This window comes from Capra hircus, chromosome 22 (genome assembly GCF_001704415.2).
Source record: "Capra hircus breed San Clemente chromosome 22, ASM170441v1, whole genome shotgun sequence".
NCBI lineage: Eukaryota > Metazoa > Chordata > Mammalia > Artiodactyla > Bovidae > Capra > Capra hircus.
Window position 1 is genome coordinate 5,075,215 of NC_030829.1, and position 26,813 is coordinate 5,102,027.

A 26,813-nucleotide genomic window follows, 5' to 3' on the forward strand; every position below is an offset into this window, starting at 1 on the left:
GTTTCTACTGGGAAAAAAGAAACTTTCAGATAAGCTGAAAGAGTGCAACAGTGAGCCCCTGCGTACCTTTTCCCTTTCCATTTGCCACCTTCTCATCCCGTGGGTATTTTCGGGGGTGGGGGTGTATTACAGTCACAGTTCAGTTTCCCCAGAGCGGTGAAGTCACTGCTGGTCCAGTCAAGGACCAGGCATGGCCTTCAGTTGTTCTGACTCTTCATGTGTCTCTGATTTTTTGTGACTTTGACTTTAAACAGGTGGACCACTGATTTCATTGAGGCACATTCCGGATATATCTGATGGTTCCCCACTTGTTTTGACAATGGTCAAACATTTCTATAAGAAGTCCACTGGCATTTTTATTGTAGGAAGTTTAGGGGGTTGACAGTTCTGCAAAAAACAAACTCTGACATGTGTATCCAGTCACTGGTACTAAGAAATTTGACAGTGAATCATGGGCTTTAAAAAAGATTCGAAATTACAGTTGTACCCTATAGCTACTCAATTTCTTTAATGTTTGTGAGATTATTCAATTTTGGGGGGCTCAGTTTTAGTAAATTACACATATTTTTAGGACGTTGACCAGTATTGTTTAAGTTTTCAAACTTACTGGCAAGAAGTTTGTCCGGTGCCTGAGATTCTGTGTCCCCCGGGCCTCTATCTGCCCTTTGCTGCACATCAGTGTCACCGAGGTTCACCTGTGTGTTGGTCACTGCAGCGGAGTCTATCCAGTGTTGCTAATCCCTCCTGTGTCTTTGTTTTCCATTCCTCTGATTTCAGTGTTTCTCTTTACTCTCTTTCCTTCTCTTTGACTGTATACTCTGGTCCTTTCTCTAAAAGTTCTTTTGAACCCTCTGTTGGCTGAAGATCCTGGGAGCTACTGTCAGCATCCCTCTTGAGGGACCCTCCCCCTGCAGCTGGCCACTGCCTGCCACACCAGCCTCCACTGTACACGCAGGATCCCTGTGCGCATGTCTAGGAAGTGACCTGCCACGCCAGCCTTTGCTGTACACACAGGATCCCTGTGCGCATGTCTAGGAAGTGACCTGCCACGCCAGCCTCCGCTGTACACGCAGGATCCCCATGCGTGTGTCTAGGAAGTGACCTGCCACGCCAGCCTTTGCTGTACACGCAGGATCCCTGTGCGTGTCTAGGAAGTGACCTGCCACGCCAGCCTCGCTGTACACGCAGGATCCTGTGGTGTCTAGGTGACCGCAGCGGCCACAGGATCCCATGCTTGTGTCTAGGAAGTGACCTGCCACGCCAGCCTGCGCTGTACACGCAGGATCCCTGTGCGTGTCTAGGAAGTGACCTGCCACGCCAGCCTTTGCTGTACACACAGGATCCCCATGCTTGTGTCTAGGAAGTGACCTGCCACGCCAGCCTCTACTGTTCACAAGGATCCCCGTGCGTGTGTCTAGGAAGTGACCTGCCACGCCAGCCTCCGCTGTACACGCAGGATCCCTGTGCATGTCTAGGAAGCGACCTGCCACGCCAGCCTTTGCTGTACACACAGAATCCATGAGTGTATCTAGGAAGTGACCTGCCATGCCAGCCTCTACTGTTCACAAGGATCTCCATGCGGGTGTCTAGGAAGTGACCTGCCACTGCCAGCCTCCGCTGTACACGCAGGATCCCTGTGCATGTCTAGGAAGTGACCTGCCACGCCAGCCTCCGCTGTACACACAGGATCTGTAAGTGTGTCTAGGAATTGACCTGCCATGCCAGCCTCCGCTGTACACGCAGGATCCCCACGCACGTGTCTAGGAAGTGACCTGCCACGGCAGCCTCCGCTGTACACACAAGATCCCCGTGCGTGTCTAGGAAGTGACCTGCCACGCCAGCCTCTGCTGTACACGCAGGATCCCTGTGAGTGTGTCTAGGAAGTGACCTGCCATGCCAGCCTCTACGGTTCACACAGTATCCCCGTGTGTGTGTCTAGGAAGTGACCTGCCACGCCAGCCTCTACTGTACACACAGGATTCCTGTGCGAATGTCTAGGAAGTGACCTGCCACGCCAGCCTCCACTGTTCACACAGGATCCCCGTGTGTGTGTCTGGGAAATGAGACCTGATTCAGATCCAGCAGCGTGGCTACAGGACTTCAAAATGATCCACGTGAAACCAGTGCTTGGCATTTAGTAGGTTCTCAGTAAATGAGAGCTGTAGTTGTAAATATCGCCATTAACCCAGTGGCTTTAGGCAGGAAATTCCCCCTTCCCCCAGCCCCTCTCTCCTGAGCACAGCTTCCTTGCTTGGCTCTCAGCCAGTTGCATATGTATGCTGTTGCTTTAGATGCACATGCTGGCGTGGGGGAGTCTCTGTGGCTGGGTGTCACTGCCGGCTTCAAGCAGCTCTGTGGTTGCCTTGCAGTGTTCACCAGTGCACCGAGGTGCACAGAGAGCGAGCATGTGTAGCCCCTTCTGTTGCTTGGGTCACTTCGTGCCTTGGTAAATTTCTGCCCAGACTGCTTCACTGAGTCAAGGAACTGCAGAGCCAGTTCAACTAGTGAAGTAAGCGCACCTCTCTCACAGTTAGCTCTGTTGATTTGGTTTTCATCAAGATGCATTAAGCAATCCATATAGGCATTTTAACTCTTGACCTTAGTTTAATGTCTTTTTCACTATGTGACTTTTTTGAAGAAAAAATAAATTATAGAGATTCAGTGTTAAGTTCCTTTTGGCAAGCAGCGATGGATTTGGGCCTCACAGAGGACTTGAAAGAGCTTGGGAGTGACCTCTTTTCATTGTGGTGTGTGTGTGTGGGATTAGGCAAGTTGTTTACTTTTAAATTTCTCAGGAGGAACCTATACCAAGGACATTCCCCTTGAGGTTTTCTGCCAGTTTGTATGTTTTTATGGCATACTAACATTTATCTTTGACATTTGTCCTTAAAAAATATTTATCAAGATTCTGACATTTGCAAATGGCTCTTTATTTGCAGCTCACTTGGGCTCCTGTACGTGGGACACATTTGGTTGGAAATTTTGGGAATTACCAACCTAGATAGCATATTGAAAAGCAGAGACATTACTTTGCCAACAAAGGTCCGCCTAGTCAAGACTATGGTTTTTCCAGTGGTCATGTATGGATGTGAGAGTTGGACTGTGAAGAAGGCTGAGCGCCGAAGAATTGATGCTTTTGAACTGTGGTGTTGGAGAAGACTCTTGAGAGTCCCTTAGACTGCAAGGAGATCCAACCAGTCCTTTCTAAAGGAGATCAGCCCTGGGTGTTCTTTGGAAGGAATATGCTAAAGCTGAAACTCCAGTACTTTGGCCACCTCATGTGAAGAGTTGACTCATTGGAAAAAATTCTGATGCTGGGAGGAATTGGGGGCAGGAGGAGAAGGGGACGACAGAGGATGAGATGGCTGGATGGCATCACCGACTCCATGGACGTGAGTTTGAGTGAATTCCGGGAGTTGGCGATGGACAGGGAGGCCTGGCGTGCTGCAGTCCATGGGGTCGCAAAGAGTCCGACATGACTGAGGAACTGAACTGAGCTGAACTGAACTGAAACAGCCTGTTGGGTCCATTGCTGGGGAGACAGCTTGGTGGTGTGGAGAGAACACGGGCTCTGGAGCCATCAGACCTGCAGGAAATGGGGCCCCCTCAGTTTCTCCCCTCCCCACCCCCACGCTCACTCTGCCTTCCCTCCTTTCCACCTTCCGCTCCCTTCCCTCCGGTAGCCTCCTCTGTAAACTAGGCAGTGAACAGAAGGCTGCTGGGGAAGTAAAGTGAGATGCTGCTGATACAGTGAGGGACCCAGGACTCAGCTCAGTAAAACCCATAAGGGGTTGGTTACCTCCACCGTTCTTCACAGAGTTCAGAGGAGGGTTTCCCGTCCTTTTCCACTGCAGAGCTGCCCTCACAAGGGCAGAATCTACCCTTGTCCCTGGGGTACAACACACCACCCCAGGAGGACCACTCATTGGCACCATGTCTCCCTTACTCAGTTCCTGCAGAAACAGAGGCGTCTGGAAGTTTCTGCTCCAGGAAACCCAGGCAGAGAGACCAGCACTCAGTGCCTTCACTCAGCCAGAGCTCTCTGGTGCTGTGCGTGCCGTGCCTAGGGGAGCCTGTGGATCTCTTCACAGTGATGTCTTTAAAACAGCACACGTAGGAATTCAAAGAAAACCCAACATAGAGTCGTACAATTAAACCATACAGATGACTTAAGAAATTTGTGATACAGTAATCTTTGCTTCTGTAGTAATGGATTAAGTTACAAGATCTAGCATCAGATGGAACAAACTGGAATGGCTAAGTGCTGCATATAGAGGATTCGTTGAGGCCTCTGCAAGAAACGTTAACACGGCATAAAAATATCTGTGGTTTCTCTTGGTGACAAAGTCATGGCATGGCTCATGCTGGGAAGTGTGAAATTTTAGTTAAAGATTAGAGAAAATAAAAGGTGTCATTTTGCCCACGTAAGTTTACAGGCCCACTGAATTCTGTCTCTGGAGCTGAGGCTGAGAGCTACCTTTGTGTGTGCCTGGGAGGCGTCCCCCCCCCTTTGTAGGAACCCCAGAACTCCGTGTGGCCACTGTTGTCCCCTGTTGCAACAAGGGAGTGTAAAGTGAACCTCGGGTTCTGAGCACTGGTTACCTGTGTGTCCAAGAAATAGCTGATGGAGAGTACTGATCTTTGATCTCGGGTGTCCTCGGCCTGCAGCGTCTTGGAGCGGGGCTTGGGTTCCCATCCGGAGATCAGGGCTGGGTTGCCGCAGTGAAAGCACTGGATCATAGCCACTAGGCCAGTGGTCACTGACAAGGGCCCTGGCCCTTCGGCTCTGCAGAAAAGCACTTCCACAAAGGTGGAGCGCAGTGAAGCAAGTGCAGTGTTTTATTAGCAGGAACGAGTACAGGACGTATGGATCGACACACAGGCAGACTCAGAGGGAGAGTCCCCGAGTCGCATCCTCGTGGCAGCTTAAATCACTTATATGGGGCATTTTTTTTCCGGTTTTCCTTTGGCCAGTCATTTTGATTTGCCTGGTTCACAGTCCGTATTTGGTATATCTCAGGATCCTCCCAAGTGTGCGCACACATCTCTTAGCCAAGATGGATCCTCTGGGTAGAGCGTCCCATGACATAGCTCCCTTGCCGGCCTGCAGGGAGCTTTTCTGTGCATGTGTGGTCTGGGAGGTTTCCTGACTTCCGGAATGAGAAGTATGTGGTTTGAGCAGGCCAGCCTTCTCCCTAATTGTCCTGCTATTCTTGTCTTGGAATTTTAGTCAACAGAGAATGAATTTTCAGTTGCTTTATCCTGCAGGGGGGCCCATCTGCCTCCTCCCTCAGTAACAGTAGTTCAGCAATTACATCTTAGTTCCCTACATGCTGTGTCCTGTGATGTTGGGTTCTGAGAGAAGAAAGCAAAAAGGTTTAAGGTTGTTCCTCGTGTAAGACTTCTGATTCCCAGACAGGAGGGACTTGCACAGTGGCAGGAACACTGCTCAACTCTGGTTCTTCGTTAAGAACCGAGGGGAGCAGTCTGCACACCCAAATGTGCCCCTCTGGATGCCCCGGGATCACTTAGTGGACGGCCTGAAGTCACTTAGGCCAGCCCCAAGTGAAGACCACCACTTCATCAAATTGAGCGCTTGTATAAAGGCATTCTTAATTGGCTCCCGGTGATGTGAAGTTTAGAAACAGTAATGGCATGGGGTTAAGAGCAGGCGTCTCTAATCAGAGTCTGAGAATCTGCAGAATGGGGTTTATAATAATAGCAGTATCTATCTCATAGGGTTTTCTGTCAATTAAATATAAATATTATATAAAACTCTTGGCACACAGAGAAGTATATAATTTGTATTCGGTTTATTCTTCTATGTGTAATTGGGGGTTGGCAGGAAGAAATACTTCCTGCTGGTCCCTGAGTAAAGGTGAAGCTGACTTGTACCTGCTATACCCACAGCTGCTGGTTTTTCTAGAAGCAACTCAGGGGTTAACTCTGAGAGGGTGTGGGTGGCTTCTGTTTAGATAAAGCCACATCCCAGAGCTTCCTTTCAGCCTGATTTGCTATTGTTCGGGTTTTTCACCACCTCTTTGAAGTTTCAAGACTGACAGATGTTAATAGATAATTCCCTCCCCACCAAATTTTTATGTGTAGGTTTTCAAAAAGAAATCACAGGAAATTTGAGGGGAAGGTAACATTTGGTTTCTGATATTGAAAGGGGGATTTCTAGAGTCTTCTTTAAGCAATGAATTTCAGATTTCTGTTTCTGTGTTTCCTTTAACCCGAAAAAGACTAGAAATCAGCAAGGAATGTTCTTTTTCATAAATGGACAGGAATTGGAAAATAATCAGTGATACATGAACAGTTCATTTGGATGTTTTACCTCCTTTAATGAATTGGACACACAGCTAAATAATTATGCAATTAATATTTAGAAATTTTTCATTGAGTTGTTTTCTCATACATAAAAGAATATTCACGTTGGAGGAACAAGACAGCTCTTCAGATTTCCCCAGTGCGCGGCAGGTTGTTAAAATAGCAGCAGTAGAAGGGGGGCGAGCAGACTTTCTCTGTAAAGGGCCAGGTAGCAGATGTTTTAGGGCCAGACGTGATCTCTGTCATATGAGCTACTTAGTGTCTCTCTTTTTTTTAAAATTTAAACAGCCCTTTAAAAATGGAAAATCCATCCCGCTTGAGGCTGAACGAGAGCAGCCCCTGTGCCCTGGGGCCATAGTTTGCCGACCCCTGCTGAACAGCGTGGAGAATGGGAGGGAGTTTTAAAAATTGAAGTCTAGTTGATTTACAGTGTTGTGTTAATTTCTGCTGTACAGCAAATTAACTCAGTTACACATAGATATATGTACATTCCAATACGTATATATAAAGGAATATAGACATACATGCATACATTCCCTTTTTCATATTCTTTCCCATGATGGTTTATCATAGGATACTGAATATAGTTTCCTGTGCTAAACAGTAGGACTTTGTTATTTACCCATCGTATACATACTAGTTTGCATCTGCTAACCCGAAACTCCCAATCCCTCCCTTCCCCAGCCCTCTCCCTGGGGCAAGCACAGGTCTGTTTGTTATGTCTGTGATTCTGTTTGTTTCAGAGATAAGTTCATTTGTGTACTATTTTAGATTCCATATGTAAGTGATAACATACTGTATTTGTCTTTCTGTCGGACTTTACTAAGTGTGATAACCTCTAGCTCCATCCATGTTGCTGCAAAAATGGCATTTTGTTCTTTTTTATGGTTGAGTCGTATTCTGTTGTCTATATGTACCACGTCCTCTTTATCCAAGAAGGGAGGGATGTTTTCCCATTAACCATTCATCCAGCTTCTAGGAAACGTCTGCTCAGCATCTAAGTGCCCTGCGCCAGCTGCTTAGTAGCGGGTGGTGATCAGTACCTCTAGATTTCCCCCTGTAGAGCTTACTTTCTCATGGGAGGAACAAGCAGAGAACCAGACACATGTATTTATAAGACATCTTACATTATTACAGACAGGTGTCCACTTGAAGAACACATTCCCATTGGAGAGTCCACAGAGTAAAGGTGGAGTTACAGGAGAGGAATGTTATTTTCTGCAGCGTCTGCTGCGGTTTCTGGCGCTGATGCTGCATCAGCATCATTTTATCTGTGCCCTCAGTCTTGATCCTGAGGCTCATTCTGTGCTGGGTAACAGGGACCATCCGTATCTCCACTAGAGTTTCTGTTTCTGCTGTAGTTCAATCTTTTCCTGCAACCATTTTCTCCCGTCACACTGCAGCCTCTAGTCCCACCTACCCTGGGTCCCATGCAGCCTGCCAGTGAGAGTAAGAACTTAGGTTTTCAAGATTCAATCACCAAATTTTTCCTTCTTCCTGTTTTTTAAAATTTTTCTGAAGTATAGTCGATTTACAATGTTAATTCCATACAGCAAAGTGACTCTGTTATGTATACATATATATGTGTGTGTGCTCTTTTTCCTCCTGGTTTCATTATGGTTTGACACAGGATGTTGAACATAGTTCCCTGTGCTACAGTAGGAGTTTGTTTATCCATCCTGTGTATAACAGTTTGCATCTGCTTAACCCAGACGCGCATCCATCCCTCTCCCATCCCTTCTTGGTAACCATAAATCTGTTTCTGTGTCTGTGAGTCTGTTTCTGTTTTGTAGATCAGTTAATTTATGCCATATGGTAGGTTCCGCATATAAGTGATATTATATGATATTTGTCGTCGCTTAGTATGGTAACCTCTAGGTCCCTCCGGGTATCTTGCAGTGGCATTATTTCATTCTCTCTTATGGCTGAGTAATACTCCATGGTATATATGTACACCTTTATCCATTCATCTGTTGATGGACATTTAGGTTATTTGTATGTCCTGGCTATTGTGAATAGTGCCAGCAAAGCATTTTTAAAGGCCAGTGAGGAAGGCTTTGTTCTCAGCTTGTAATCAGCTTGTTCTCAATTCTGATTGGTTGATGGTGAATTTTGATTTCCAAGCTAAGTTTTGAGGGAAGAGTAAAAAACATTGACTAGATGGCCAGATGGACAAGCACACCCAAGCATCCATGCCTGGAATAAAAACTAACCATACTGTGTCCATAAAAACTGTGCTGATGGGGAAAACACACAGTGCTGGGGTGTGGACCACTTCTTCCCAGGGCACACCTGCTGACCTGCTGCTTCTCTTTGTTTCCACTTCAGAGTACACCAGCAGTAACCCTGACTTGCTGCTGGTCATCTTCCAAGTGACAGGCGTCAGCCTCCTGCCACCGCTGGGCATCGCCATCGCAGTCATCGTCATTTTCTACTGCTACCGCATCCACCGGCAGCAGAAGCTGAGCCCAGCCTGGGACTCGGGCAAGCCGCGCAAGCTGATGGAGTTCAGCGAGCACCTGGCCATCATCCTGGAGGACGACCGCTCCGACATCAGCTCCACCTGCGCCAACAATATCAACCACAACACGGAGCTGCTGCCCATCGAGCTGGACACCCTGGTGGGCAAGGGGCGCTTCGCCGAGGTCTACAAGGCCAAGCTGAGGCAGAACACGTCTGAGCAGTTCGAGACGTGGCCGTCAAGATCTTCCCCTACGAGGAGTATGCCTCCTGGAAGACGGAGAAGGACATCTTCTCGGACATCAACCTCAAGCACGAGAACATCCTGCAGTTCCTAACGGCCGAGGAGCGCAAGACGGAGCTGGGCAAGCAGTACTGGCTCATCACTGCCTTCCACGCCAAGGGCAACCTGCAGGAGTACCTGACGCGCCACGTCATCAGCTGGGAGGACCTGCGCCGGCTGGGCGGCTCACTGGCCCGCGGCATCGCGCACCTGCACAGCGACCACACCCTGTGCGGCCGGCCCAAGATGCCCATCGTGCACAGGGACCTCAAGAGCTCCAACATCCTGGTCAAGGGCGACCTCACCTGCTGCCTCTGCGACTTCGGGCTCTCACTGCGGCTGGACCCCACCCTGTCGGTAGATGACCTGGCCAACAGTGGGCAGGTAGGGTGGCCCTGCCCCTTGCTGCTGGCCCCTCCCGCTCATGCTCCATCTGCCCTGCACTCTGACCTCATCCAGGGGATCCACTCAGCCCAGGAAGTGCCCTGCTCTCCTGCCAGATTGCCTCCGACAGCCAGCAGCACTTCTCTCCCTGGCTCTCGGACCCTTCCCAATCGAGGACAGCCATTTTCTCCTTGAGTCAATCCTCATTTCTTGTCCATTTAGACTTTTTTTCTTTGCTTCAAGCACTGCTAGTATCTCTTTTTCCTTAGGGCAGTACTCAGCCTCTTTATGCTCTGTACTTTTGGTCCTTATATTACTTTTTTTTTTTTAAACCCTTTTAGAAGGCAGTCTCCTTGAAGTTCAAATCCACATACTTTTGGTCACATCCAACACAAGGCCTTGAACAGGCAAAGAGACCAATAAGTATCTATAGAGTGAGTGAGTGACTGGGTGAAGGGAGAGTTCTTTTGAAACATCTCACAGATGAAAATGGAAACCTTTGTTGGCTAAGGAGCTCTTAGAAACTGACTAACGTTACCATTGGGCGTCCCAGGTGGCAGTAGTGGGTCCTTTACCAATGCAGGAGACATGAGAGACTCGGGTCCAGTCCCTGGGTCAGGAAGATCCCCTGGAGGAGGAGGTGGCCACCCACTCCAGTATTCTTGCCTAGAGAATCCCATGGACAGAGGAGCCTGGCAGGCTACAGGCCATGGGGTTGCAAGAGTCAGACACAACTGAAGCGACTTAGCACGCACACACACAGCATTGCTGTCATCCTTTATAGAAGACGGGCCCCGTGTTTCACACACCCGAAGCTTGGCTGTGACTGAGAGTGACGTCTTGGGAGCACCGTCACCGCCTCTGACCAGGCTGAGGGTTGTGCTTCTGGAGCACCTTGTCACTGCTCAGGCAGCCCTCCAGGGGCACACATCCAGTGAGGAGATAAGCACGTTGAGATTCGGACGAATCAGTGTGCCAGGGTGACCAATCGTGAAATGACTTATTAAGAAGGAAATTTCCTTCTCATGCATGACAATAAAAAGCACTATGTTGGAGTAATATTATCAGCTCTCTTGACATTCCCCTGGATCCTTGGGAAGGACTTCACTGTTATTTAGTCAGTCTATGCAAGCTGCATTATCACTCACCCAGATGATTTTTTCCTTAGAAATATTTTTTTCTTTTTTCCTACGTATCACAGTGTTTTCATACTGTCAGATAAAATCACACAGCATGCCTATCAAAATTACAAAATGACCAGATTTGAGCTTGTAATGGAGATACTTTCATACAGTTCCACTTAGCAGAGCTTTTATGTAATTACCTGACATCTTCGGCGCACTAGAACCTGCCGTGGGGTGACCAAAGAAGATTAACGCAACCCTCAGGGGACAAAAAGAATCCTGGCAATTATTATTTTCACCTCGTATCTTGGAGTTTCAAGAATGAAAAGATATTTAATTTGGAAAAACACTCAAAGTATCAGTCACCAGTGTGGTCCCAGGTTCTCTGCAAGGACGTTATGGCACACGTGGTATAATGATCTTGTGTCCTGAGCCTAGACACAGCAGCTCTGGGCTTTGCCATTTCCTTATTTTGGCGTTTGTTCTTTATAATCTTTCAAGGTTTTTCAGGGAGAGACAACCTATTTTTAAAAAAATTACATAAGCTCTGCCCTTCTATGCAGGTCTCATTATCTTAAAAATCATCATGCTTTTTAAAGATCAACTAACTGCTCCTGTAGGGGCCAAGCGTCAGCCGTATTTTGAAAGCAGGTCTGCAGCTGGAGTTGGATGACGGGCCTCCGTGTGTGTTCTTCTTTAGGTGGGAACGGCGAGATACATGGCTCCAGAGGTCCTCGAGTCCAGGATGAATCTGGAGAATGTCGAGTCCTTCAAGCAGACGGATGTCTACTCCATGGCCCTGGTGCTCTGGGAGATGACGTCTCGCTGCAACGCCGTGGGAGGTAGGCGTGGACCACCATCCTGGTGCACCTTCAAATGATGCTGTGCTCATTGCTTCAGCACGAGTTCAGGGATACAAAAGAGCTGTTTGAGATCTGGTAGGACACAGATATTCCAGCATGATGCGAAATCACTTAATTATGCTAAAAAGCCTTGGTTCTGTAGCTGAAAGCCAGGTTCGGAGCATAAAGCATTTTATCTCCTTTCCTGAAGTATATAATTACTTTTCCTTGGACCTATCTCTCCACTGGTATCTACAGATCTAGCAAGAGAGGAACACTAATAATATTTATAAGAATTCATTTCTGCTTATCAAATGAGAACCATGATTCAGAAAATTACCTGATTTTTTTTCTTGTATTTTAAGGTTTTTCAGAATTAAAAGGTCCAGAAAATAGATTTTACTTAAAATTTACTTTTATGGACTTAACTTTCCTTTGCTAGAGAAAACAAGCAGAATGGTTTGATGGATTTGTTTAGGTTTTGAAAAATCTAGAGAAGAGAGGTTATTGAGGAATGCAGCATTCTTCAGGGGTACCAGGGAGGTCATGTTTTAGAGGGCATTGTCCCCTTATCTTCTTGGAGATGGGCATGGCTGATGTCCACATCACTTCATCCTTTTCTGAGCCTCCTCTCAGTGGTTACTGTCAGGATCTGAGGTCTCACCTTAGAAGTTTACATATCCTAACTTGCTCCTGGTTGGATGCTAAGTCAAGTCAAGCTAACCCCAATTTTATGTTTAACCCTTTGTTTCATAATAATTTTAGACTCACGGAATCATTGCGTGAGGAGTACAGGGAGTTCCCATATGCTCTTCACCCAGCTTCCCTTCCTGTTAACATCTTACCTAAGCCAAGTACAGCTGTGAAAGATGGGAGGTTGACACTGGTGCCATATCCTTAATTACTCTCTAGGACTCGCTTGTATTTCCAAGTCCCCAGAATTGGGGAACAGGATTCGCTGCGGGATTCCACATCGCCTTGGTGTCCAGGCCACCTCCGTCTCCTTCAGCACGTGATGGTCACTCAGCCTGTTTCTTTCATGACCTTGGCAAGAGTTCAGGCCAGTTATTTTACAGACAGCCTCTCACTGCGGGTCGCTCTATGCCTTCCCATGGTTAGACTGGGACTGTGCTTTCCCAGGCAGGAATGCCACAGGAATGGTGCCGTGCCCTCAGTGCCGCATGCGGCTGGTGCGCCAGCGTGCGTGCTGTCCCGTCTCCTCACACGCCAAAGGCGGCACCAGCTCTCTCCATGCGGAGACTCTACCCTTTCCACTTGCAATTGATACATATCTTGTGGAAAGGCACTTTGACCTGTTTCTACTAAACACCCGTTTAATAAGGAGACTAGGCCTGTTTTTTAATAATAATTTTGCCTGCTGATTTTTAGGGTCAATTACTAGTTCACAGACAACAATTATTACTGCAATGTTTGCTTAATGGTGGTTTTCTATTTTTCTTATCCCTTCTACATATTTTTTCATAGATACTTGGGAAATATCTGTCCTTTCTCTGACCAGCCCCTGTTATTTATTCATTTTACTCTGTGTTTACATGAATATGGGGTTGTGGGTATTTTATTCCGTGGATATTTAATAATATCAGTATTTGTCACTTGGGTCAGTTTTGGTCACTGGGCCAGACTCTCCAGCATTTTGCTCCAGGTGGATTAGGCTGTCACCATTGCTGGCTTTGATCATTCCTCCTGCTGAGAACTTCCTTAGCTGACTCTCCAGCATGGGCTAGGCTGGGAGCCTTGCTGTCCTATCACCCATATCCCTGAGTCTCTGCACAGGACGTAGCACTTCCTGTCTGGCTAACCCAGTTATTTTCTGGTTTTCTGCATGAGATGTCTTCCCCCACAGTATTTCCAAAAGTAACTGAATTTTTCCTTGCACAGTGAAATTTGTTTAACCAAGTTTCAGTCACTGAGAGTCATTTTCTGCTTGAAGCTCTGAGTTCCAGAATGAACCCTTAGACCAGACCAGTGTGAATTGTGGAGGAGGAGACAATGCCGCTGTCACTGTCAGAATAAACTCACCTAGATTTTGGTTTCTCTCATCCTTTCAAAACGGCTCGTCGTCCTATGAGCATATGCTGGAGACTGTCTCTGCCGTCCCCTCTTAAGGCCTGATTTGAGCTCCCTGCTTCCGTAGTTATCAATGACTGAAGCCCTTTCCTGTTGATATTTGCTGACTGTGGAAGAATTCTGGCTAGTGGGGAAGAACCGAGTTCACCAGCTTTTACAAGATCTAAAAACGGATACAGTATAAACAAGTTTTCCCAAGGAAGGAATAGGGTCCTGTTTGTTCAGTAAGCCTTGTAACCTTTAGGATAAGAACAGACGGCTTTGGGGAACCGGAAAAGAGGCCATCCCAGTTCTCATTTTGTTTGATCTTAAGCCCACAGTACGGTTTCTCCCATCAGGCTGCAAAAATCAAAGTAATTTGTCTATCCTCACTTTGGTCCAGCATACAGCCCTTCTCTTGACTAAGTGTGTGAACTCACATGTTAATAACCCCTTTCTTTTGCCTGCTTTTAAAAGTGTTATTATTATTATTGCATGTATGTGTGCCTCAAAAACTGTAAAGGCAGATTTTCAGCCTAATCTTAATTTCAGAGACTTTTATACTTAAAGAGCTTCTTAGAAGGTACATTAAAGTTAGGACCTTCTAAGGGGAGCTAGGATGTGTTGCCTCTTCCCTGTTGTACAAGCACAGATTTCCGTAAAGAAGCTTGCTGACCACTGATGAAACAGGCTTTCCCCCCCTTTCTTTTTTAAATATTTGCACTTTCAGACACATTTCTTTCTTTACACATAAAATAGGTAATACCACTCTAGTGGATATTAGGCTTTAATTTATACAGAGGGCAGGATATAAAAGGCCTTCCTGAAGCTTAAACTTCTTTGTATAACTTGAAATACAACATAAGAAATTACTGTATTTTTCATGGACAGTCTCATTTCAGAAAAAGAAATGTGGAAAATGCTTACCTCAGTGTGGTGAGTTATAGATTGATATTTTATTTCACAAAATAGAGCCACTGATATTCCCTCCCAGTTATTCTGAGGAGCTGGACATCTGACTGAATGAAGCAGGAGTCTAGGCATCAGGGAACTCTCTTGCAGGGGGAGAATGTGAAATCCCAGCTTTTCTCCCTGGAGAACAGGACCGCATTCTGTTCTCAGGGCTGAGAGTAAACTTTTGGCCTGGATGCCCAGGCGCTGCCTGCTTTTTTCTGCATTTATCACAGGACTCAGTACTAGCCTTTGTCTTGTGCTGCTTACCAGGCCTGGAACACTGAAGGAGACCTTTTTGCAGGCGAGGCAGTGTACACCAGACTGAGTGCCCAGGTTGGCTAAAGACAGTGTGACAGCAGGGTCAGGCAAAGAGGGTTAAATTAGCTCTTGAAAGAACAGTGAGCCTCAGAAATGTCTTCTCTGTGCAGGCAGCACAGAGGGAACATGAGCAAGAGAAAGCATGACACTGGAGAAGCCATATTCTTCTCAGGTGAGAACGTGCAGGCATAGTAAGAGCACCTTTTGGAAGCAAGCTGGTCCAGCTCCCTTACCACAAGATTCCACCTAGGAGCTCAAGACATGGATTGTCATAAGTGAAGAAGGTGGTCAAAAGTGAAAGGCTTTCTGGTGGAAGTAGGTTTGGTCCAGATGAAGAAGGCCACCAAGAAATGATAGCTACCATTACATAAGCAATAGCATTATAGAACCATTCATCCCACTTACCAAGGGTTCTTTGAAGGGTGTGCTGTTACTATCCCCATTTTACAGGTGGGTAAACTGAGGCTTCAAGAAGTACAACAGTGGAGACAGAAATCAAAGCCCTGTTGTCTGACTCTGCCCCACAGACCCTAGGTGTCCTACTACAGAATTGATAGCTTATTTAGTCTGTGGCAGCTAGGATTACCATTATTATTGTGGAAGGGGTAGTCAGTCCTACTCTGCATAATGGCCTTTGACTTGAAGCCTTTCTGAAAGCACCTGGCGGGAACATTCAGCAGTGGCCTCACTGCAGCGTGTTTCCACTGGTGGACTTTGTGAGTCTGTTAATGGGATCCCAAAGCTGCTAAAGGCTGTAGCATGTGTATGTCACATGCCTCGGTGCCTTAAAGTCTGATAACTTCTTTACCCTTTTTCTCTGAGGATGTATCAATTCATTATTTCTTTCACCCAACCTGTATTCTTTGAGTACCTTCTGTGTGGCAGGCATTATTCAAAATGGGAAGGGTGCAGAGATTCTCAGGAGATGGCAAAGTAGAAGGTAGTGAGATTCCCACCTTCTCACAAAAACACCAAAATTACAACTAACGGCTGAGAGCCATCAACAAAAAAGAAATGGTGGAACCTACCAAAAAAGATACCGTAGGTCCAAAGACAAAGAAGAACCCATAACAGGACAGTAAGAGGGGTGCGGTTGCGATAAAATCAAATCCAGTACCTGTTGGGTGGGAAACCCACATATTGGAAAGCAATTATATTGTGGAGGTTCTGCCACAGGAATGAAAGCTCTGAGCCTTACATCAGGCTCCCCAGCCTGGAGGTCTGTCAACGGGAGAAGGAGCCCCCAGAACATCTGACTTTGAAGGTCAGCAAGGTTTGATTGCAGACCTGGGGAAAACAGAAGCTCCACTCTTAGAGGGCACACACAGAGTCCTGTGCACAGCAAGACCCAGGGGGAAAAGCAGTGACCTCGTAAGACCCTGCGGGTATTAGAGGGTCTCTTGCAAGGCTGGGATACAGCTGTGACTTACTGTGGGGACAGAGACACTGGTGGCAATAGTTCTGGGGAGTTCTCATTGCTGTGAGCCCTCCTAAAGGCCATCATTTTTTCACCATGACTTGGCCCCACACAGCAGCCTATAGGCTCCAATTCTGGGATGCCAAAGGCTAACCAACCAGAATGGTGGAAACACAGCCTCACCCATTAACAGACAAGCTGCTTAAAAACTTCCTGAGCATGTGACTGGCCAATAAACACACCCGTTGACACAGCTCTGCCCACCTGAGGGACAAGAACCAGTTTCATGCACTGGTGGGAAGAAACCAATCCCACCCACTAGGATGCCAGCACAAGCATCTTATACCAGCCTTATCCACCAGGGGGCAGACAACAGAAGCAAGAAGACCTACAACCCTGCAGCCGGTGGAACAGAAACTGCGATCATAGAAAATGAAATGGCAGAATATGTCTGAGGTGAGGAAACAAGATAAACCTCAGATGACCAGCTAAATGAAGTGGAGATAGGCAATCTACCCAAAAAAGAATTCAGAGTGGTAACAGTAAAGATTATCCAAGATCTCAGTAAAAACAATGCAGGCACAGATAGAAAAGCTGCGAGGAATGCTTAAAAAAGAGCTAGAAGATCTAAGGAACGAGCAAGCATAGATAAGCAATAGGATGCTGAAATGAAAAATGCACTCACATGAGTAGAACAGATGAAGCAGAAGAATGGATAAGTGAGTTGGAATGCAGAATTGTGGAAATCGCTACTATAGAACAGAATATAAAGAGAAGAGAATGAAAAGAAATGAAGAGTCTGAGACACCTCAGGAGCAACATTGAACGCACCCATGTTTTCATCATAGGCTCCCACAAGAAGAGAGAGAAAGGACCTGAGAAAATATTGGAAGAGATATCAGCTGAAAAGTTCCCTGACATGGGAAAGTAAACAGTCAATCATGTCCAGAAAGCTCAGAGAGTCCCAGGCAGGATAAACACAAGGAGGAACACTCAAGACTCACAATAATCCAGTTGACAAAAATTAAAGACAAAGAAAATTTTACAGCAACAAGGAAAAATCAACAAAAGGATACAAAAGAACTCCCATAAGGTTATAAAGCTGATTTTTCAGCCGAAACTCTTAGGAAGTGGCATAATATATTTAAAGTTATGAAAGGTAAGAGTGTACAAGCAGGAGTCTACAAGCAACGTTCTCTTTCACATGCAATTAAGAAATCAAGTTTTACAGACAAAAGCTGGAGAATTCTGCACCACGAAACCAGCTTCGCAACAAATGCTAAAGGAACTTCTCTAGGCAAAAAAGAAGGGGCCACAACTAGAAACAAGCAAATTACAAACGGCAAAGCTCACCACTAAAGGCAGACACGTAATGGCAGGAAATCATTCATATTCAAATATGATGACAAAACCAGCGATTGTGAGACTAGGAGAGCACAGATACAGGATATTGGAAATGTGTTTGACATGAAAAGGCAAGCAACTTAAAACAGTCTTGTTTATATATGGACTGCTGTATCCAAACCTCATGGTAATCACAAAAGGAAAACCTACAGTAGATACACACGGATAAAGCAGCCGAAACACAACACTAAAGTCATCAATCACAAGAGAAGAAAAGAGAAAGGAAAGAAAGAAACACCTACAAAATACAATTCCAGAACAATTAGTAAAATAGCAAAAAAAGAACATATACATTGATAATTATCTGAAATGTAACTGGATTAAATGCTCCAACCAAGAAACACAGACTGGCTAAATGCTTACAAAAACAAGACCTATATATGTGCTGTTTACAAAAGACATACTTCAGACCTAGGGACACATACAGACTGAACGTGAGGGGATGGAAAAAGGTATTCCATGCAAGTGGAAATCAAAAGGAAGCTGGAGTAGCAATACATATATCAGACAAAATAGACTTTAAAGACTGTTACAAGATACAAAGACTGACACTACATACTCATCAAGGGATCAATCCAAGAAGAAGATATAACAATTGTAATATATTTATATATATGTACATATATATGTGCATATATATTCCGTCCATGGAATTTTCCAGGCAGGAGTACTGGAGTGGGTTGCCATTTCTTTCTCCAGGGGATCTTCCCGACCCAGAGATTGAACCCGGGTCTCCAGCATTGCAAGCAGACGATTTTACTGTCTGAGCCACCAGGTAATCAGTAAATATATATACACCCAACATAGGAGCACTTCAATATATAAGGCAAATACTAATAGCCATTAAAGGAGAAATTGACAGTGACACACTTTGATCAGTGGATGGATCATTCAGAAAGAAAATAAAGAAACACAGGCCTTAAATGACACATTAGACCAGAGGGACTTAATTGATATTTATAGAGCATTCCATTAAAACTGTGAAGAACAAAAACGTGGAGGCTAAACAGTGTGCTACTAAACAATCACCGACTGAAAAAATCAAAGAGGAAGTCAGAAAATACCCAGAGACAGATGAAAACAAAAGCATGACAATGCAGAACAGAGGCAGCAAAACCAGTTCTAAATGGAAAGCTTGTATCAATGCAGTCTTATCTCAGGAAACAGGAAAAATCCCAAATAAGCAACCTGAGGTTATACCTAAAGCAACAAATGAAACCCATAGTACAAGCAAAGAGATCGTGAAGATCAGAGCAGTGAAAGATGAGATAGAGACAAAGAAAACAGTAGATAAGGTCAGTGAAACTCGACAGCTAGTTCTTTGAAAAGATAAACAAAATTGGCAAACCTTTAGCCAGACTCATCAAGAAAAACTAGAGGGCTCAAATCAATAAAATTAGAGACGAAAAAGGAAAAGCTACAGTGGACATCACAGAACACAAAGGACCATGAGAGACTACTACAAGCAACCATACGCCAATAAAATGGGCAACTTAGAATGAACGGACACATTCTGAAAAAGGTACAATCTCTCAAGACTGACCCAGGAAGAAACAGAAAATATGAACAGACCAATCACAAGTATGGAGTTGAAGCCATGATTTTAAAATTCCCAACAAACAAAAACACTCCCATACTCATTCTATGAGGCCATCACTCTGCTACCAAAACTAGACGAAGATATCAGAAAAGAAGAAAATCACAGACCAATATCACTCTTGAACATAGACCCAAAAATCTTCAACAAAAATACTAGCAAATCAAATCCTACAATACAGTAAAAGGATCATAGACCATGATCAAGTGGGATTTACTGCTGAGATGCAAGGATTTTTCCCTAATATCTGCAAATAAATCAGCATAATACACCATATTAACTGAAGAATAAATTTGTTTCTTATAGTAAATACTCATACCATATGATATAAATAAACCATCATACCATATGATCCTCTCAACAGATACAGAAAAAGCTTCTGACAAAATTCACACTCATGTATGAGGAAAATCTCCAGGAGGTGGACATAGAGGGAACATACTTCAACATAACAAAAGCCATATATGACAAACCTACAGTCAGCATCCTACTGAATGGTGACAAGCTGAAAGCATTTCCTCTAAGGTCAGAACAAGGTACGGATGTCCACTCTCATCAGTTTATTCAACAGCTTTGGAAATCCTAGCCACTATAATCAGAGAAGAAAAGGAATGAAAAGGAATCCAAATGGGAAAAGAAGTAAAACTATCACTGTTTGCAGATAACATGATACTACAGATAGAAAATCCTGAAGATGCTACCAGAAAACTATCTGAGCTCATCAGTGAATTTGGTAACATTGCAGGATACAAAATTAAGACACAGAAATCTGTTGCATTCCTACACACTAACACCAAAAGACCACAATATGAAATTAAAGGAACAATCCTATTTATCATTGCATCAAAAAGAACAAAATACCGAGGGATAAATCTACCTAAGGAGGCAAAAAACGTGTACTCCAAAAATTTTATACATGCCGAAGAAAGAAACCAAAGGTAACACAACAGATGGAAAGATACACCATGTTTCTGGATCGGAAGTCATATTGTCAAAATAACTATACTACCCAAGGCAATCTACAGATTCAGTGCAGTCTCTATCAAATAACCAGTGGCATGTTTCATAGAACTGGAATAAATTTTTTTTACATTTGCGTGGAGACACAAAAGACCCAGAATAGCCAAAGCAATCCTGAGGAAGAAAAACAGAGCTGGAAAAATCAGGCTCCCTAACGTCAGACTATACAACAAAGCTATGGTAATCAAAAAAGTATGGTATTGGTGCAAAAACAGAAATACAGATCAACAGCACAGGAGAGAAAGGGCAGAATGAACCCATGCACCCATGGTCAATTAATCTGCACAAAGGAGGCAAACACATACAGTGGAGAAAATGCAATATCTTCAATAAATGGTGCTGGGAAAACTGAACAGCTACATGCAAAATAATGAAATTAGAACATTCTCTAACACCATACACAAAAATAAACTCAAAATGGATTAAAGACCTAAAGACAGGACAGGATAATACAAAACTCTTAGAAGATAACATAGGCAAGACACTCTTTGACATAAATCACAGCTATGTCTTTTTAGATTCATCTTCTATAGTAATGGAAATAAAAACAAAAGGGACCTAATTAAACTCAAAAGCTATTGCACAGTAAAGGAAACCATGAACAAAATGAAAAGATAACTCACAGAATGGGAGACAATATTTGCAAACCACGAGACTGACAAGGGATTAATCTCCAAAATTCACAAACAGTTCATGCGGCTCAATATCAAACAAACAGCCCAATCAAAAAATGGGCAAAGACCTAAATAGGACATTTCTCTAAAGAAGCCATACAGATGGCCAAAAGGCACATGAAAAGATGGTCAGTACTGCTAGTCACTCAGTTCAGTTCAGTCGCTCAGTCGTGTCCGACTCTTTGTGACCCCATGGACTGCAGCACGCCAGGCCTCCCTGTCCATCACCAACTCCCGGAATTCACCCAAACTCACATCCATTGAGTTGGTGATGCCATCCAGCCATCTCATCCTCTGTCATCCCCTTTTCCTCCTGACCCCAATCTTTCCCAGCACCAGGGTCTTTTCAAATGAATTAGCTCTTTGCACCAGGTGGCCAAAGGATTGGAGTAATCACTGCTGCTGCTGCCGCTAAGTCGCTTTAGTCATATCCGACCCTGTATGACCCCAAAGATGGCAGCCCACGAGGCTCCGCCATCCCTGGGATTCTCCAGGCAAGAACACTGAAGTGGGTTGCCATTTCCTTCTCCAATGCATGAAAGTGAAAAGTGAAAGAAGTCGCTCAGTTGTGTCCAACTCTGCAACCCAATGGACTGCAGCCTACCAGGCTCCTGTCCACGGGATTTTCCAGACAAGAGTACTGGAGTGGGATGCCATTGCCTTCTCCAAGAGTAATCACTAGAGAAATGCAAATCAAAACTACAAAGAGAGAGCACCTCACACCAATCAGAGCAAACAATAAATGTTAAGAGAGGCTGTGGACAAAAGCGGATCCTCCTGAACTGTTACTGGGAGAACAGTATGGTGGTTCCTTACAAAACCAAAAATAAAGCTACCATATGATCCAGTGATCCCAGTCCTAGGCATACCTCTGGAGAAAACCATGGTTCAAAAGGATAGATATCACCCCAGTGTCCATTGCAACACTATTTAAAATAGTCAAGACATGGAGGCAACCTAAACATCCATTGCTAGGTGAATGGATAAAGAATATGTAGTTCATATATACGATGGAATAATACTCAGCCATGAAAAAGAGACACAGTGCCATTTGCAGCCACATGGATGGACCTAGAGATGATTATACTAAGAAAAATAAGTTCAGACAGAAAAAGACAAATGATATGTTGCTTATATGTAGAGCCTTAAAAGATAAAAATGAATTACAAAACAGACTCACAGACTTAGAAAAACGTATGGTTATTAAAGAGAAAGGTGATAGAGATGGATAAATAGGGAGTTTGGGATTGAAATATACACACTGCTACATATCAGATAGATAACCAAGAAGGACCTAGTGTATAGTACAGGGAACTCTATTCAATATTCTGTGATCACCTAAATGGGAAAAGAAATTGAAAAAGAATAGATACATATATATGTATAAATGAATCACTTTGCTGTACACCTGATGCTGGTACAACATTTTTAATCAACTATAGACCAATATAAACTTTTTTAAATGCTGAGAGTGCAGCAGTGAGAAAAATCTTTGTCCTCGAGGGACAGAGTGTCTAATGAAGAGCTAATACGGCGTGCTGCACTCCATGAGGTTACCAAAGACTCGGACCCAACTTAGTAAGTGAACAACAACCAAATATGCTAGAAAGACAAGCAGTGTGTCAGTATCAGGGCTGGGGATGATGGTTGCAGAAAGGAAAACCAAGTTGGGCATAGCTAATAACAGAGACTGCTACTTCAGAGACTTAGGTCATCTGGAAGTATGCAACAGAAAAACCAAGAAAACAGGTTTTTCAGAGTCGTTTGAGGAGGGAACAAGATGGAAGGAGCTGGCTGGTGTGTTATTGTTTTATAAAGGAGTAAGTCATAACTCACCATCTCTCCAGGACAAACCTGGAGACTGGCTCTCTTACAAAGAAATCTCTGTCCTGGCTTTTGGTTCGTCTGGTGTCCATGCAGGAGTTTGTGTGTAATGTGTGGGAGGCAGAGGAAGGCGGGTCCTTTCAGGGCCCCCCTCTGGGAGCACGGCAGGCAGTGTTCATGTCACCCAGCCAAACTGGCCCCCAGGCCGCCTGACTTTCAAACCCCTCGCCATGTCAGCCTTTGAATAGCAGCTGACACACAGCAGCCAGCTGAGCAAGTATTTTCACAAGACAACGAGAAACAAACTCAGCTTGCTGCAGCCTGTGAGGCAGAAACAAAATGAATCAAAAGGAAAGGAGTGGGGTGGGGGCAGGGAAGAGGGTGGGAGAGGAGTGAAGAGAGCCTGGGATAGCAACCTTCGTCTTCCTGCGTTTTGAGGCAGGATAATTTGGAAGGAAGACAGATATAAAAGGGTTCCGCTCTGGGGAAAACTGCCAACAATTTTGCAGCTCTGTGAAGTTGGAACCACGATCAAAACAGCAGCTGTGGACCAGATGCTGACTTTAAGAGGAGCATCCCTATTGCCCAGGCCCCTCTGAGCACCAGAGCTCGAGACGCGGACTTTTCTTCTGACAGCCTCCAGCCAGACAAAGAGTGCCAAGGGGTGAGGTTGAGGCCCTGGCCCTCAGGGGAGCCTGGGATGGGGGTGGAAAGAAGAGCAGCGAGATCTAGAAGCTTCCTAGAGCGGCAACTGTTTGAAGCCTTCAAGGAGATCCCAGGGTGTCCCTGGTGTACCTAGCCCTGGGCGGTGGGGGAGGGGTGCTGATCTCAGCAGGTGGTCCTGCTGGGGGAGCAGGGTGTCAGCCAGGGGATGGACCGAACCCTTGGGTCAGCCGGACTCTTGAAGAGGAATCCAAGTTCAGCAGTCTGTAGGGAAAAGAAGGCAGGAAAGGCCTAGGAGAGAAGGAACAGGAAGTGAGACACGACGTGGAGGGTGCTGGTGAGGCCCAGGCGGTCACCTGGGGAACAGATGAAGCATGATCCCGCTGGGGACTGCGGACGCTGGGGCAGAGCGCACACACATCTCAGCACCACACCCCTGACTCCGGGTTTATCTTCCACCTGCTGTCAGTTGACAGGTAGTGCCTCCCACTGGCATCTGCAGTTCTGCATGCCCGGCTCTAACCGCTCACAGATCTTGTATTGAGTTTAGGATCCACAGCTGCTTGACTCACGGCTGCAAAGCTCACGTATACAGAATATCAAGGGGGAGACTGGGCGTCCGCGGACGTTGGCGTCTGCCTCTGGTCCTGGGACCGGCCCCTGCAGGTGCTGAGGGAGCAGTGTGCTGAGCGATGGTGGCGGCCCTCGCGCTCTCTTTTGTGCTGTGGATATGGAAACTGAGGCACAAAGTGTTGCCCTCTCTCTTCCAAGTCCTCACCTCTAGCTTGTGAAGGGACCCAGGCAGGCACAACCAACAATATCCCTGCTTATGATGCATACTGTTAGCACTTTTAAGTGCTAAGCTTAATCTTACTCTCTAAGCTCCTTGATTCTTTTTTCATAGAGGTATTTCCTTTCTTTTCTTTTTTTTTTGGCCACAGTGCACAGCACACGGAACCTTAGTTCCCTGACCAGGGATTGAACCTGTGGTCCCTGCAGTGGAAGCATAGAGTCCTAACCACTGGACTGCCAGGGGAGGCCCCAAATTTTCAGAAGATGGTGTTTTAAAAGATGGCACTCTCTGACCTACCCTTTGACTTGCTTTCTCTGCTGTTCTTCATATTATTTAATCAAGGGCACAAAGAGGAAAATGCCACAGTCTCACTTATCCCCACCCGCACTGCCACCAGCCTGATCCCAGGACTGATCCTGATCCAGACATGAACTGCACCACAGTCATATCCTCCAGAGGCAAGACACTTAGACTGTTCAGACTCCCATGTTGTCATTGGCTTCAGACTGCCCCCAGGGCTGAGGCTGTCATATTCTAGAAGTCTCCAGGCCAGGAAGCTCCTATTAGCCAAGGGCAGTTCTCCACAGAAGGGAGAGAGCGTGTGCCCTTACGACCCAATGCCTGCAGCAGCTGGGGGCTGGTGCCTATGGCTCAGTAAAGGGGCTTTAGGCAGGCTGCCAGCCACACCTGCTACGGCAGCCAAAACGGCTGGAAAGGGAGAGTCAGTGGACTAATACATTGTCTAAGGAGCGGTTTATGTCATATGCAGACCCTGTCACACCACATTATATTACACATACCTCAGGGCGTGGCACCAAGACAGCACCATCATTTGATCGGATTGGGCTACAGGACAGCTCTGGAGCGGGGACGTGGAGGTCATCCAGTTCAGAAGCCCATTAGTTTAGAGAAGAGAAGAGAAGAGTTAGGTCAGAGTAAACGCTTACTGAGAACAAACTCTGATTCTGAGTTCTCAGCTTTTGCTTGAATCCACGCCAGCTCATATTTATTGAAAGCCACCTATGTATAAGACATAATTTTAGGAGGGAATTAGAACATAAAACTCAGTCTGTGTCTTGGTCTTTAGGAATTTACAGTCTGGTAAAAAGGTAAGGGAATGGAAGAAAGAACTAAGACATCTAAGTACTATCCAAAGTAACATTCAGATCTCACCTCCAGAGTGGTATAGACTTAGGGCCTGCGGGCTCTTGAAGGCAGAAGCAGACAGTAGGATGGTTTATGCTTGTCTCAAAGTGATGGAGGGTACGAGGAGGGTGAGAGAAGCCTTCATCCCAACTAAGGAAAAAAACAGGATCCTGCCAGCGCTTCTGGCTGGGTGAGGCTGAAGAAGATAAATATGCAAGAGGGTTCTGGGAATGGGAGAAAGTCAAATAAACAAGAACAAACCATCTCTTTTCAAAATGTCATTTTGCCTTAAATGCTTCTTCAATTCTAAGCCTGTAAGGGCAATTTATTGAAAGTTTCACTCATTAAACAGGGTTATTTTGAAGTAAAGGCCAAAGGTTGTATTTGTTTTGGAGGAAAATGTTGAATCATGCCCACTCTTCCCTTTGGGCTCAGACATGTTTCAGTACTGTAGTGTTTTTATTTTCTAAATTGTCCTGTGACTCACTGACGTGGGTATTGTCCCACCCACTTAAATTAACAACCTTTCTAATCTTCACCTCGAGTTTATACATGGGCCACTTTGGATAGGACCTAAGATTCATTCATTTGTGATAAAAACTCTCAACAAATATGATACAGAGGGAACACAATTCAACATAATAAAGACCATTTACGATAAATCTACAGCTAACATTATACTCAGTTGTGAAAAGCTGAAAGGTTTTTATCTAAAATTAAGAACATGACAAGTATGCCAAAGTTGCCAATTCTATTTAACATATTATTGGAAGTTTTAGGTACAGCAGTTAAACAAGAAAAAAGAGGCATCCAAATAAAGAGAGAAGAAATTGTCACCATTTGCAGATGACATGATATTATATATAGAAAACCCTAAAGATACCACCAAAAATCTAATGGGACTAATGAATGAATTCAGTTAAGTTGCAGGATGCAGGATTAATATATAGAAATATGTTGCATTTCTAAACACTAATGATGAACTATTTGGAAAGAGAAATTAAGAAAACAATCTGATTTACAATGAAATAATAATAAAATACCTAGGGATAAATTTAACCAAGGGTAGAAGACTACCTGTACTCTAAACACTATAAGACATTGAATAAGGGTAAATGGAAAGATATCCCATGTTCATGGAATAAAAGATTAATATTGTTAAAATGTTCATAATATTCAAAGCAGTCTGCAGATTTAATGTAATCCCTATCAAAATACCCATGACATTTTTCACAGAACTAGAGCAAAATAATCCTAAAATGTGTATGGAACTACCAAAGACCCCAAATAGCCAAAGTAATCTTGAGAGAAAAAGAACAAAACTGGAAGAATCATGCTCCCTGAGTTCAGACTGTACTACAAAGCAGCTGTACTACAAAGCAGCAGTAATCAAAATGGTGTGGTACAGGCACAAAAACAGACATGGAGACCAATGGAACAGAATAGAGGGCCCGGAAATAAACCCACACACTTGCGGTCAACTACCCTGCAACACGGGGGGCAAGAATATACAACG

General features: G+C 44.9%; 1 protein-coding gene across 1 annotated transcript in view; it reads left to right on the plus strand.

The window, feature by feature from the left end:
* TGFBR2 (transforming growth factor beta receptor 2) overlaps positions 1-26,813 on the plus strand; it is an 89,951-nt gene that overhangs the window by 56,031 nt on the left and 7,107 nt on the right. Inside the window, 3 exon segments of the mRNA XM_018067217.1 lie at positions 8,656-9,018; positions 9,021-9,454; positions 11,279-11,420. Coding sequence (XP_017922706.1) covers positions 8,656-9,018; positions 9,021-9,454; positions 11,279-11,420 — 939 coding nt within the window.